This window comes from Chiloscyllium plagiosum, chromosome 33 (genome assembly GCF_004010195.1).
Source record: "Chiloscyllium plagiosum isolate BGI_BamShark_2017 chromosome 33, ASM401019v2, whole genome shotgun sequence".
Classification (NCBI taxonomy): domain Eukaryota; kingdom Metazoa; phylum Chordata; class Chondrichthyes; order Orectolobiformes; family Hemiscylliidae; genus Chiloscyllium; species Chiloscyllium plagiosum.
The window spans coordinates 31,394,479-31,410,240 of record NC_057742.1 but is presented as its reverse complement, the minus strand read 5'-3'; the positions used below and the strand labels follow the sequence as shown (position 1 = coordinate 31,410,240).

General features: G+C 42.2%; 1 protein-coding gene across 3 annotated transcripts in view; it reads right to left on the bottom strand.

The window, feature by feature from the left end:
- fam171a2a (family with sequence similarity 171 member A2a) overlaps positions 1-15,762 on the bottom strand; it is a 310,310-nt gene that overhangs the window by 15,382 nt on the left and 279,166 nt on the right. For all 3 annotated transcript variants that reach the window (XM_043675235.1, XM_043675236.1, XM_043675237.1), the window contains one exon: positions 1,948-2,064. In XM_043675235.1, the coding sequence (XP_043531170.1) occupies positions 1,948-2,064 (117 nt within the window). The remainder of the gene's footprint in view (positions 1-1,947; positions 2,065-15,762) is intronic.

Sequence of the window (15,762 nt, the reverse complement as noted above, 5' to 3'; positions counted from 1 at the left end):
GGTCTCCTTCCTATCGGAAAGATGTTGTGAAACTTGAAAGGATTCAGAAAAGATTTACAAGGATGTTGCCAGGGTTGGAGGATCTGAGCTATAGGGAGAGGCTGAACAGGGTGGGACTGTTTTCCCTGGAGCGTCGGAGGCTGAGGGGTGGCCTTAGAGGTTTACAAAATTATGAGGGGCATGGATAGGATAAATAGACAAAGTCTTTTTCCTGGGGTCGAGGAGTCCAGAACTAGAGGGCATAGGTTTCGGGTGAGAGGGGAAAGATATAAAAGAGACCTAAGGGGCAACGGTTTCACGCAGAGGGTGGTACGTGTATGGAATGAGCTCCCAGAGGATGTGGAGGAGACTGGTACAATTGCAACATTTAAGAGGCATTTGGATGTGTATATGAATAGGAAGGGTTTGGAGGGAAATGGGCCGGGTGCTGGCAGGTGGGACTAGATTGAGTTAGGATATCTGGTCGGCATGGACGGGTTGGACCGAGGGGTCTGTTTCCATGCTGTACATCTCTATGACTCTATTGTCCAGGATGATCTGCCCATCTTCAATTTAATATCTTGGTTCCTTTAGCTCCAATAGGAAACAGACAGAGCCTGTTAATGCATCTTAACTGAATATTATCCAAAATACAGCACACCCCAGAAGTGTGGCACACTCTCAATTCTGTAATAGTTTTGAAATTCATAATAATATGCCCCAATATGTGACTTAACAGAGATGAATATGATTCCTGCTTGTCTGGATTCCCAAATAAGTGGACGTTTTACATTTTTATCATATTTATATTTCATTTATGTGGTGTCTTTTTGAAAGGAGAGTGACATTGATTCCTTTGCATGATTGAGATGGGTGACACTGATAGTCAAAGCTTGCTAGACTTTCTCATGCTGCATCTTCAGGGGAACCTAGAGGAAAAAGAGAACTGTCAGGGAGTGTTTCTATCCCCCAGTAGTCTGGAGCTCAAGTTGATACTAATCTCAAGTGATCACAACCACAAGTTATAGGTAAGGGAAACTATGAGGAGGTTTACTTTCAACAATAGTGGATATTGAGAGAAAAAGAGAGAGAAATAAAGAGAGAGAGAGAGAGAGAAAGAGAGCAAGAAAGAGAGAGACAGAGAGAGAGAGAAAAAGAGAGAAAGAGAAAATGGGAGAGAAAAGATGCTATGCTATTATTTCACACAAGATCTGGGATGTTCTCTCTGATCTCCTCACCAATTTATCCCTAATGACCATCACTAAAACCCAGGTGCTATCACACCGCTATTTATGAGGGCTTGCTGTGCACAAACTGGGCTGTTGCAATTACAAAATTCCAACAGTGACTAAAGTTCAGCAAATTCATTTGTTTTAATCTTGCAAAAATGATGCTACATAAATGCAAGTCTTCCTTTCCAGCGTGCGGTGGATGCCAGGACGCTGAGTAAATCTAAGGGAGAGTTAGGCAGATTTTTAATTCAAAACGTGTTGCAGGTTTGTGGGGAGCAGACAGTAACGTGGAGTTGAGGCCGAGATGAGATCAGCCATGATGGGGTAGCGACAGATCAGGCTCATGGGGCTGAATTACCTACTCCTGCTCTTAGCTCTTAGGTTCTTATATTAAATGCCAAACTTCTGCAATTTGGATTTTTAAATTTATATTTTGCATAAAGTGTGAGCAACCTTCTGAATATCTGACTCAATTTCTCTGCTCCACATTTTCCTATAAGCCTAGCCTATTCCCTTTCAGATTCTGGGGACTCTATCCAGGACTCGAGCTCTTGCTAAATAAAATCACAGAAAGCCTGTGTTTGAAATGCAAATAGAACAGTGTATAATGACTGGCTTTGACAGCAGAAGATACTCAGTAATCAATAGCTGGTTCTTGAACTGCTCAACTAAAAGAGCAACTGCAACATCTCTTTTAATAAAAAAGCAGGACTTAGACAAAACTCATTCAGCTTACCTTGGGTTAATGGAAACATGGCTGCAGCCCAGTATCCCAACTGTGGAGCGACGTAAGACCAGGTGAACTGGCTCCCGTCGTTCTTAATCACCCCCGTTCCACTTCTGAGCCAGGCCCCTGAAAGACAGGTTGTTGAAAAGTGGTCACTTTAACAGAGCTGACTGTGCTGTAAGCCTTCGGCAGCAAACGGTTTCCTCCCACCCCTCTGCTCAGCCCCCGAAACACACTCAGGAGTCATCCGACAGATCTGCTGTCTCATGACTTTGATTTACAGAAGAGCACTGCATGTTTAGAAAAAGATGACCGCATTTGGAGAAAATGCAAATTTTTCCCATGTCTTTTTTTCTCTCCTCTCGGTTTCTGTTGCTGAACTGATGGTCTTGTGACTCTAGTGGGATTTATAAACCTATAAAAAGTTTGCAGTTTTTGCAAGGAAAGCAGGGTGATATAATCATGGAAAAAGGAGTGGATGGGGGACAGGAAATTCAAAGATTAAATTTTTTAAAAACTACAAACTTTTAAGGTCACATGCTTCTGTGCATTGAAAACAGTGTTGAATTTACAACGTAACTTTACACTAATGATTGCTTGTCGAGTTCACAAGTCACTGATCAACTTTCTGCATTGCACCTTATCCCTATATCCTTTGATTGCATACTCCCCAACTGTAACCAACTTCCCTTTAATACTTTGATACCACTCACCTCAACTTGTAGTAAATTTCTATTGCCAGCAGTTTCTGCCAAATTACTTATTGAACTCACATATATGGACCACCCCTACAAGTAAAAACATTTTCTTTACTTCTACCCTATTAAACTGCTTCCTTGTTCACAAAACCTCTGTCAGGTTCTGGTCAGTATTCATTCCTTTGGAAACAAGAACCTCAGGTTGTTCAATCTTTCCTGACAGGAATAACCTGCCAGTCAGGATCTCATCCTCATGAAATCACTTCTACAGAAGAACATAAAAAGTTGGAATGGAGAAGACAATTCAATGGCTCAAGTCTGCTTGGCCTTCCAGTCAGATCTTGGCTCAACTTCGACATCAATTCCACTGTCCCACCCAATGTTCCTATCCCTTCATTCTCCTATGAAGATCTATGAACTTCAGCCTGGACTTTATTCTTTGACTAAGCTTCCAAAGCTCTCTAGGATAAAAGACCCACACCCTCTGAGTGAAAATATTTCTCCTCATCTCAGTCATAATTTGCTGAATGTTTATCCTGACACAATTACCCTACATCTTGTACTTTCCAGCCAGGGGCTGTGTCTCTCAGTATTTATGCTGTCAAGTCCTCCTAGATTTTTACATATTTCAGTGGGATTGTCTTTTATTCTTGTAAACTCCAGAGACCAAAAACTGATCTTATTCCATTTTGCCACATAGGACAGCTCTCTCATTTCCAGGATTCAATCTGGTGAACCTTTGATTCCCCCTTCCTGAGACTGAAATAATCTGAAGTGGGAGATGGCACAGGGCAGGGTGACACTAGGCACACAGACACACAAGATGGCCACTGGACCATTATATGGAGAGAGACAGCAGAGCAAATACACACACTGCCTGGGGGCACCAGGATGCCACATAATGCACTCACAACCTAAGGCGGGTGGGGGAAGAGAATACACATGAGTAGCGTATACTGCCTGCAGAAGTGTCTGGGTCCAGCCAACACCTTTGACAGAAATAGTAACTGTTTGATACGGACTCAATACAAAGGGCTGATAGCCAGGGCTGCAGTAGTCCTTCTCAAGAAGAGCAATTAGCGCCCATTACTCCAGCAATGGACTTCCACGCAGACATTGAAATTGACAATGACAGTGCTGAAACTAACAAAGGCTGTGCTGAAACTGACAAGGACTGCACCGAAACTATCAACGATTCTGCAATGTTTACAATACACAAACCATGTTACAAAGTCAATAACCTCATCACTGACCTATTGTATCACAAAATGTATGAAGGTATCTTGACATGTGCTCCAGGTGGAGAGAAGACTCGCAGCTGACCACTGTGCTGTTGGTGTCTCTCTCTCTCCCCGGAGCTCCGGTATTTCCTCGTGCAATAAACTCTGTCGTTGAACCCCGACTCTGGCAGTGAGGTTGGTGATTTTCCCCACAACAAATCTAACTTCACATAACACTCCAAGTGGTGTTGTCAAAGTTTACATAACGGCAGCAAGGTTTCCTTAATATGAAACTCCAAACCGTTTGCAATAAAGACCAGAATGCTATTTGCCTAAAATAATTACAGGAAATGCTGGAAGCATTCAGTTGATCAGACGGGGTTGGGGGGGAGGGGAGTTGTCAACCTACAGCATGTGGACTGCAGCTCACCACCACCACCTCCTCAAGGGGCAACTAGGGATGGGCAAAAAATGCTGGCCCAGCCAGCGACATCCACATCCTACAAAATGAATAAATAAAAAGCGTCTATGGAGAGAGAAACAGAATTAACATTTCAGGTCTGTGATCTTTTATTTACTTTCTTCATTGCTTGTTGTACTTCAATATCAATTTGCTGTGATGTGAGAGCAAGGAACCCTCCCTCCACCAAATCCCTTGAAATATAACGATTTATTTGCCACTAACATTTCACAGATCCATTCTTAAATGTATTTTTGTCTTCATCCTCCACAATATTTCCCACCTGCCACCCTCTTATTTGCCAACTATTTAACAGGTCTGTACCCTTTTAGAGCCTCCTTCTATCCTCGATTCATTGCAATTCATAAAGTCATAGAATCTCTACAAAGTGGAAGCAGGCATCAAACCTCCAAAGATCATCCATCCCAGAACCACCATATCCCTGAAACACTGCATTTCCCATGGCCAATCCATCTAGCCTGCACTTCTTTGGACTGTGGGAGGAAACCGGAGCACCCGGAGAAAACGCACACAGACACGGGGAGAGTGTGTAAGCTCCACACAGACAGTCGCCTGAGGCTGGAATTGGACCTGGAAGCCTGGCGCTGTGAGGCAGCAGTGCTAACCACTGAGTCACGGTGCTGCTTCAATGTATTGCCATCTGAAAAATGACTACCCTTTGTTTTCTGTCAGTTAACTAATCCTAAGTCCATGTTAATATATTACACCAAATCTAATGAGCCCTACTTTCATGCAATTAATTCTTCTATGTCACCTTATCAAATACCTTCTGAAATCCAAAGGCACAACACCCATGATTCGTCTTTATCTACCCTGCTCATTATGCATTAATACTCAAATACTTTTGTCAAACATGATTTTTGTTACAGTGAATTGACTTTGTAAATCATACTGTAATTTCCCAAGTGCCTTATTAAATAATGGATTCCAGCATCTCCCCTATTACAGATGTCAGGCTAACTAGTTTATAGTTCTGATTGTTTGCACCTCCTTTCATTAGCAATGGGGTTATATTTGCTACCTTCCAATCCACAGAGTCCATTCTAGAATCTAGGAAATTCTGGCAAATCAAAATCAAAGCTTCCACCCCTGCTGAAAGCAATCTTTTTAAACCTTAGGACGTCGATTATCAAATTTAGGGCATTTGTCAGCTTTTAGTCCCAGGAAGTTTCCTTCACTCTTATTAATTACACTAAGATCTTCACTCTCATTAAACTCTTGGTTCACCACAATCTCCGGTATGTTCTCAGTCTTTCATTATGAATTAAGTCATAAAGTACTTGTTAGCATCTGTCATTTCTTATTCCGCGTGATTTCTCCTGCCTCTAAGGAACCGACATCACCTTTCGCTAACCACTTCCTTTTCACATACTTATGGTCTGTGAATGCAATTTCATACGTCTTGCTGATGTACTCTCATACATTATCTTCACTCTCTATCAATTCCTTGGTCATCCTTTGCTGATAGTAAGTCTGAGCAAGAGAAAGGCTTTGCGATTCCTTTCAGCAACACTGTGAGCTGCTTTGGGTGCTCATACCTGCTCAATTTTACAGCTGGGCTCAGGCATTGAAACCATAAGGTTGGTCAGCTGCTTCAATTCCTAGTCTATGTTGCATTGTCGCCCAGTCTGGTAATGCCATCAATTTAAAAACTCTCATCACCAATTCTGAAGAAGGTTCTCTGGCCTCGAAGCATTAACTCCATTTCTATTTACACAGATGTTCCTATACCTGCTGAGTTTTTTCCAGCAATTTCTGCCTTTTATTCTAATTGTTGTTTTCAAATCCAGTGGCCTCATCCTTCCCTCGCTATGTTACATCTTTCAGCCTTACAGCTCTCGGAGATGTCTGTGTTTCCTCCAGTTCTGGCCTTTTCAACATTGCCGATTTTCATTGTTGTACAATGGGCAGTCTTCTCTTTCGATCCTAAGCTCTGGAGTTTGTTCCATACATGACTTTGCATGTACATTTCTCACTTCTTGTAAGTTAATCATTTATATAGACCTTTTTAATCAAGCTGCCAGTCAATTTGCCTTGTCATCTGGGGTCATGTCTTTGCATCTCATGCTGTTGTGAAGTGCTTTGGGATATTTCATTATGTTAAAACTGCTTTATAAATGCAAGTTGTACATGGGTGATGGTATTTGTAAATAGCTTTTAAATCTTGAAGTAAAGACAAAGAGCAATTATTCTTCTGGGGAAAAACATACAAAACAGGGCAGATGAATGTGCAGTACAGAACCAGCTATCTATCTATAAAGTGGAGGTGCCAGTGTTGGACTGGGATTGTCAAAGTCAGAAGTCACATGATACCAGGTTATAGTTCAACATGTTTATTTGAAATCACAAGCTTTCAGAGTGCTGCTCCTTCAGATGGAAACCAAAAGCTTTCAGTCTCCAAAAGCTTCAGATTTCAAATAAACCAGATGATCTATAACCTGGTGTCACGTGACTTCTGACTGTCTATCCATAAAGATACAGGAACATAGGAATAGGTCATTTGGCCCTTTAAATTTGTTCTAACCTTTAATAAGATTATGTGATTTGAGGAATCAGAGGTACACAAAGGTGGGTTCTTTAGCTACTACAAGATAATACTGATTTATGGAATTTGTGGTCCTAGCACAGAAGGGTGTCACAGCAGAGACTGGATTATCCTCCCTGCCACCAATGATATTGTGCAATTGTTGATCGTGCTCTCACCGACAGACACTCCATCCAAATGTGGACAATCAATGTCAGTAACAAGAAGATTCTGAGGGAGAGGCTGGTTTGAACTAACACAGGGGTGGAGGGCTGGGGAAGAGAGAGAGACTGGTACCTTGTACAGTGCACTGACAAGAAGTGCAGACATCTGAATGTGAACAAGAAAGCCAGGCACATGCAGCAAATCAATTAAACATTTCAAGCGTAGTGACGGGAACTTGCTGAAACCAAAGTAAAAATTAATTTTGATAAAGAGGAAGATTCCTTTCAGATGATGTTTCTGGTTTTCATTACACTGCACCCGCCTAATAATCTGAGCCACTGCTTTATTCCGACAACTGAAGAAGTTATAGATTCTGTTTTTATTACAAAATTCTGGGAGTCCTGCCAGTGTTTCAGAAATCACATTCCAAAATTTATTTTCAGAGGTTTGGCTAATAAATCCTGACTTTGTATTAAAAGACCTCAAGTTGATGCGTACATGTTTGGCCTATTTATAGCGGGGGTGGGGGGGGGGAGCAGGAATGAAGGGAGAGGAACTTGGCTTATTGCTATCATTTGCACACAATAATGAGTGAGCAGAAGTGGAAAATGGGCTGCTAACTTACCAACGTCATTGTACAAAGCCACCATCCAACTCAAGAGTTTGACTGTGTCACAGTAACATCATGGAGCAAAGCACTGCCACATTTTACACACCATTACAGTTCAGAGGTAGTTTCAGGAACAAATTAGAGCAGAATTCCTGCATTGTTTACTTCGGTCACACTTTCATCCCCAGTGCTATATTAGATTAGTACACAAACCACCTTCATTCTATAATCCAACATGTTGATTTGTTATGTGAGCACTTTGCTGTTCAAATGCTGCACTTTCAGCTGTTTATGATGCAATGTTCACCTCCTGTACAACCTCCTATTGAAAAATTATTTTAACAGCTTCAGCTCCACTTTCCCATCCAATCCCTTTCTCCCTTGATGCAACAAGAAACCAAACACCTATCTACCTTATCCTTCAAATGTACTGAAAGATGGAGTACCCATAGCCCTCAGGGTGGAGAATCCCAAAGATTCACAACTGTCTGGATAAAGAAAGTTCTCCTCATTGCTTTCCTAAGAAGATCAGCTCTTCGTGAACATGGCGAACTGTGTCCATGTTCTAGATTCTTTAGTCAGAGGAAACAACGGCCAATCTGCTGCGGTCTCTGGATCAATGGGCACTTGCAGATTTGTGTCAGAACCCCATGGGAATGGCCTAGAATGTTGGAAGGTTTGATGGGAAATTCCTCTGCTATCCAGCCCCTCTGAGAAAGTGTCCAGCTCTGAGTTACAGTCAGGCACATTGGACAAGCTTGTACATACTTACTTTGAAATATTATACAGGTAACTCTTGGGTCTAATTCTTGGGTAACTATACAACTGACCCCACAATCACACAGTGATACCCCTGACTCTTCCCCCTAAACCCCCAATAACCCCTTAAATCCCCAACCAGCAGCCTAACCCCATACCCTGGCCTGCCAACCTTCTTGACCTCACTTGACTTGACCCCCATCACCCAACTACCCTGACCCTCTGACATCCCCAGACCCAAACCTGAAGAGCACCTAAGCTAACAACCCTTCCTGAGCCGACTATCCTGAAAAACCTACTCACTCACCCATTTGCCTTCCCAAGGTATCAGCCACCTGGCACTGTGCTCCTCCTTGCCACCTACCAAACTCCTCAGCTGGCACCCACCGACCACTGAACCATTTAGAGAGCCACCAGTCACTTAGTTTGTCAATCACAGAAGCTCAGAGATCTGGCACCTTTACAAACTGGAATGTAGAAACCGGAGTTATGAAAAGGCATGTATGCTTTCTGTTTGTTGCTTCTCTGCAAACATCTGCACTGAGGATGTTCTGGAATCCTCCTTCAGAACTTTGGGCAGACAGATCATAGGGGAGTGGGTGGATAGTTTCCTGTCTGATCTATTTCGGAAACAGGGTGCTGACTCTGTGGGAGATTTGGATCAACATCTTAGAATTTACCCTCTGTACTGCAGTGACCAATACCTTTTCAATCTATAATATCAGGTAGAACACGTCAATGAATATGAACCTCATGGCACTGCAGAAAATCTCTGAGCACACAGTTAGAAATACTCACAGACCTTTCACAGCAAAAGGCATTTTGTATTTTGCTGTGAGCTTCTGACAAATAAATAATGTGATGAGCAAACACAAGAGAAAACTTAGTCAGTCATCAGGAACTGCCAGCTTAGAACACACTGATATGGCACTCTTTACAGTGAAAAGACTGTGATTGAACAAATAATTATACAAACTGGTGAATTAGTCAATCACTTATCCTCACTTCTAGGTGTTTCTAACAGTTACAAATACTGCTGGCAATAATCTGTCTCTGCAAGGGACACTCACTTCATTTTCAATCAACCATAGGTTTAGGGAGCTCACTAATTAAAACCCTTTTATTTATGAACTGTAACACATTTGATCTCTGACTTCATTCTACTTTTAACAGGGGTTTTCTGTTACAGTGGAATTCTCTGTATGTTTTGTGAATACCCAAAGTGATATTAAAGAAATAAAGTCACTCATACAAAAAGCAGGGTGACACAATAGGTTAATTACATGAATAGGAAAGGTTTGGAGAGATATGGGAAAAACATAGGCAAGTGGGACTAGTTTGATTTGGGAACATGGTCGGCATGGACTAGTGGGACCGAAAGGTCTGTTTTCATGCTCCATGATTCTAATCCATCCACACACATCTACTGTGTGCCAAACGATACCAATTTATAAGCATTAAAGTACAAAATCCTTAAATTAAAAACAGCATAGGAAGAGGCTATTTGGCCCATTGTATCTGTGCTAGCTCTAGTTAAGAGCTTTTCAACATGATGTTGGTTTTTCCTCATTGCAAATGTTGCCCCTTCAAATATTTACTTAGAAACTTAATTGTAAGGGTGCATTTGGAAACCTGCAAAACAGCATGCACATAATTAATCTACAAAAATGCATTTTGCAATAAAATACTCCGGTTTTATTGGAGGATAAAGGGGTCACTCAGATAGAAATAGAACAGTTTAGGGAAATCTTCACTTAGGATTATTTCACTTCGCGTAAAGTCAGATTTGGTTTTGCGAGTCATTTCCCTTTTATGAAATCCTTTGCAGAATCTCCTTATTCTTTGTGTCCTAATTCATATTTTGCTACAAACATCTTATATTCCAAACTGCCTTCTACCTAACCACCTACAAACCAGTCATTAAAATAAAGATAACCCTGATAATTGTCAGTAGGGGATATGAAAAATTTGGCTTTCCATTCACAATTCCAAATCTAATGCCTAGCAAACAGAAAGTGCCAGCCGATAGCATATACCTACCTCAGTGACACATCTACATTATCATCGAGAAACTTTAAAAATAGGAGGAGGAGTAGACCAGGAGAAAGTGAGGACTGCAGATGGAGATCACAGCCGAGAGTGTGGTGCTGGAAAAGCACAGCAGAGAGAGGTAGGCCATTCAACCCTTCAAGCCTGCTCTGTCATTCAATACCATCACAGCTGATTATCCAACTCAGTCCCCTGTCCCTACTTTCACGTCATACCCTGTAGCCCAGAGAACTATATCTAACTCTTTCCTGGAAACATTGAAAGTTTCGGCCATAACCACCGTCTGTGGCAGAGAATTCGACTCTCTGAGGGGAAGAATTAGCATTAGCTCTGTGAAGCAAAATCACAGGAAGGCAATCAAGTTTGATCTGTGCCTAGTATATGCTGGTGTGTCTCCCAGACATAAATGTCAAGTGTCCCAATACATTCTGTCTACTTGGATGTGTGCTAACCCTTACATAGACAAAGAGCAATGTTTTCATAAATGTTTAATGTAATGGCATCCTGGTATCGCTGTATTTGTATAACCTGCTTGATGGAGAAAGTGAGGATTACAGATGCTGGAGATCAGAGCTGAAAATGTGTTGCTGGAAAAGCGCAGCAGGTCAGGCAGCATCCAGGGAACAGGAGAATCGACGTTTCAGGCATGAGCCCTTCTTCAGGAATTCCTGAAGAAGGGCTCATGCCCGAAACGTCGATTCTCCTGCTCCTTGGATGCTGCCTGACCTGCTGTGCTTTTCCAGCAACACATTTTCAGCTCTAACCTGCTTGATGGGATATATAAATGAGAAGGCTTATTTGAATCTAATTTAACATTGTATTTCAGTGATACTCAAACTATATCTCACCACAGCCACAACAAACTATTCTGATTGTATTATGTGTTCATCACCTTCAGGAATGTGGTGCTGGAGAATGCAACATTTCTCCAGGTGTTAGGACTGGCATATTGCCAGCCCAAAGAACTGGAATTCATTGGCAGAGGGCACTCAAATGTGCCCTGTTCATGGGTGAGGCTTCTGACGGGCACGGGGTAGTTTTACCAATCGAAGGAATGGCCCATTCAGCATATAATTCATTGAGATCAGGGCTGGTCTGTAAGGACAATATGTCTGATGCATAGTACAGCTCACTTTCTTTGATATTCTTGCAACAAAGTCACTTTGCTACATCCTGGCAAATACTGGTGGCTCCCCATGGCATCTACGTTCCATGAAGAGATTACCTTCTTTCTTTACTTTATTACAACTGTGTCTACACTTACACAACTGTGTCTCACTTAAAGAAGTCATGGCAGGCCATGTGGATACGTTCAATCAGGAGGTGTTATCCTGGTTTTGTGAAAGGGGGAATCACGTTTGACCAATCTTTTGGAATTCTCTGCAAGAAGTAACATGTGCTGTGGGCACAGTAGAACCAATGTTTACACTGTACATAGGTTTCCACAAGGCATTTGATAAAATTCCACATCGAAGGTTACCATGGTAAAGAATATCTCATGATGTAAGGGGGTGGCATATTGGCATGGACAGAAGATTGGCTGGCTGACAGGAAATACGAGAGTAGCCGTAAAAGGATCTTTTGTGAGGAAGGGTCATTTGACCCAAAACGTTAACTCTGGTTTCTCTCCACAGATGCTGCCAGACCTGCTGAATGTTTCCAGCAACTTCTGGTTTTGTTATAGATGGGCATTTTTCTGATTTGAAAGCCGTGACGAGTGGTGTACCACAGGGGCCAATACTTGGATTTAAACCATTTAGAATTTATAGAAATGATGTGGATGAAGGGACAGAGGGATGAGGCTGATAACACTATCATTTGATAGCAAACCAAATACAGTGAAAGCATGTAATTGGCCACACTGGAATGCAAATTTATATCGTGACCCATAATGCAATGGAACTAGAGAGAGAGAGAGAAACAGACAGACAGAGAGAGAGGGAGGGCGAGAGAGAGACAGACAGAGACAGAGAGAAGGTGCACTCCCCTGATCACAGTCATAATATTTGTCTGGTATTCAGAGCTGGCTCAACAGAGATTTCCCCATATTAAATATTAGGAATAACATATGAAAAATCCATTCACTCAATTGATTCCTGAACGGAAGGGTTATTGGAAAGGTTCAGCATGTTAAAGCTATACTCATTGGAGTTTTGAAGGAGTGAGATGATCTAAATAAAATATCTAACATCAGCCAAGATACTAATGAATGGCGGGGCAGGCTGGAGGGGCTGAATAGCCTACACATTATTCTATTTCTCTAACCTGAGGGAATCTGACAGAGTCATTGCTCGAAGAAATATATTTAAAACAACAGGAATCTCCCATTTAAGACTGAGGAGGTTAGTCATCGAAATTCTCTTCCTCAGAAAGCACTAGAGACTAAATCATTGAATATGTTCAGAACAGCATTACATTTTGACCAAAAAGAGAGTAGACTGGTGTGTGATGTGGGCTGGAAGGCAGGAAGGTGAAGTTGACAATCAGAACAAAATGGCAGAACAGCGTAAGACACCAAATGGGTCAACTCCTGCTTCCATCTCTCACTTGTTGGGTTATGATGATGTTTAGCCCGTGCTGCAAATTACCCAGCAACCAATGACATCCCTCTCCCTGCCAACTGTCCAAGGCCAAACCAGATAACCTTCAGCTCCAGACTGTGTCAGTACCACCTAAGTAACTATTTTCACCATCACACCACTGAACCACGCCCCTGCTTGAGTTCACTTACTTCTGAAATCTTCATCCAAGGCCTTCATTGCCTTCAGTCTGACTATTCCAATGGATCTGTAGCTTGCCTCTCACTCCACCCTCAAATCTTGACGTCAATCAAAACCCTGCTGTCTATGTCTTAGCTCACACCGTTTCCAGTTTCCCTAGCACCCCAGTGCCTGCTGATTTACATTCGGCTTCAGGTCAATCTTCTCATCTTGCTTTTAAATCCCTCCCTGGCCTTTCCTGTTACTTTTTTTGTGACCTCCTTCACCCTCACAATCTTCAGAGATATCTCCACCCCTACAGTACTAGCTTCATGATTGTAATCGCTCCAATAGTGGGGACTGTGACTTCAGTCACATTGGGCCCATGCTCTGACACTCCCTTCTGAAACCTGTTGATCTCTAAAACTTCCTTTCCTTCCTTTCAGGTGTCTCAACTCTTCAGTGAAGCTTTTGCTATCTGCCCTGATTTCTATTTATGTAATTCAGAGTCAAATTTTAGCTTTTTAATATACCAGTGGAGGCCCTGGGATATTTTGATATGTTAAAAGGTGCTACACAAATTAGGTTGTTGTTGACTGCAGTTCTAGGAAGTGCATTAGGGAATATCAGACTGTTAAAGGAGCTAAATATAAAGACAGGCTAATGTTATAGAGTCATACAACATGGACACAGACCCCTCAGTCCAACCAGTCCATGCCAACCATGTCCCCAAACTAAACTAGTCCCACCCATCTGCGCTTAGCCCATATCTCAAAATATTTCCTATTCATAAACGTATGCAAATGTCTTGTGTAATTGTACCTGCATCCTGCACCCTAGGGAAAGACACTTGTAATTCACCTTATCTATACCCCTCATGAGTTTATAAGCCTCTATAAAGGTCGTCCCTCAACCTCCTACACTCCAGGGTAAGACGTCCCAGCCTATCCAGCCTCCTCTTATAACTGAAGCCTTCCAGCAACATCCTGGTAACTCTTTTCTGAACCCTCTCAAGTTTAACAATATCTTTCCTGTGGAAGTCATAGCAGCACTAAATCTTTCAATGATGGGAGTTAATTGCTGCCTCATTTTAATTGGGAACTGAGGGGCTTATGCTCGAAATGTCGACTCTCCGGCTCCTCAGATGCTGCCTGACCGCTGTGATGGCTGCCTCTTTTTAACCCAACTGATGAATGGCAATGGTTATTTATTGGAACTGTGCATGAATTTTTGTCCAGGAAGGGTGACAGTGGAGACTTCTGGTTAGCAGCTTTAGTTGGATATTCTAATCGCCACCACACAAGAAGCACATCAGTATTCAGGGCTTTGTTCTTCCAAACTCATTTCAACAGCATCATTCCATTGGCTCCTGCACAGCTGCACCAATTTTTAATTAAATTGTCACTTAGGTCAGCTATGAACTATGGCCCATGACACACAAATAAAATGCAGGAGAGTTGAATGCTAAGGTGGAACAGGAATCCATTATACAGTTGTCACAGACAGAATAGAACATGGGACTGTCCTTGGAAATTAGTTGCTATTTTGACTCGTGCAACTGATGGAGAACTCACTTTAACACACTTCTCATTCTAATAGTAGGTCACCATATTTATTCCGAGCGGTAGGTCTTGTGGGGCAGTGTATAGAGCTCCTGTCTCTGAACCTCTAGGCTGAAATCCATCCCACACCTTGATGGACAAGGAAGGTATTTCTAATCAAGCAGGTTAAATACAAAACTGCAAGTCCTTCCAACACATGCCAAATGGCAGGCAGTAGCAGTGGGAGAGATTTCTGATCAGCCATATAATGAAAAAAAAGGTCACTGGAGTCTCTACCACCACTATTTCCATCTTTAAACTCCTGTCTGCATATAAAAGTCTGTGCTTGTTCTTCGATAAGGTAGCGGTTCTGAAGGGGTTAATGCCCATCTTTATTGTCTCATTCTACTGATATCAGTCTGTGGATGGAGATAAGGAGTTCTGTTTTAGCTTCCAGAGCAGATGTATCCGCACCAACTCTCTAAGGTCTGAGTTATTTCCCTGGGTTTTGTGCTTATTGTTGTCATGCAACAAACCTTGCTCCCTCTGAACAATGTCTCTTCTGTAGATATCAGGTTTCTCCAACATTAGTTGAGCCATTCAAAATCTTAATCCCATCCAGCGTAAAGCATCATTTCAATGACTGGCTACCTTACACTACCCTAAACAGCAACTCTCTCCAAAACAGGCATCCAGTGGCTTTTTTGCAAACTGTATCATACAGTCATTGAACCCCTACAATATGGAAGCAGGCCATTCAGCCCATCAAGCCATTTGGATGCAGAACTGGTTCAAAAGGTAGAAGACAGAAGGTGGTGGTGGTGGAGGGTTGTTTTTTAGACTGGAGGCCTGTGACCAGTGGAGTGCCACAAGGATCAGTGCTGGGTCCTCTACTTTTTGTAATTTACATAAATGATTTGGATGCGAGCATAAGAGGTACAGTTAGTAAGTTTGCAGATGACACCAAAATTGGAGGTGTAGTGGACAGCAATGAGGGTTACCTCAGATTACAACAGGATCTGGACCAGATGGACCAATGGGCTGAGAAGTGGCAGATGGAGTTTAATTCAGATAAATG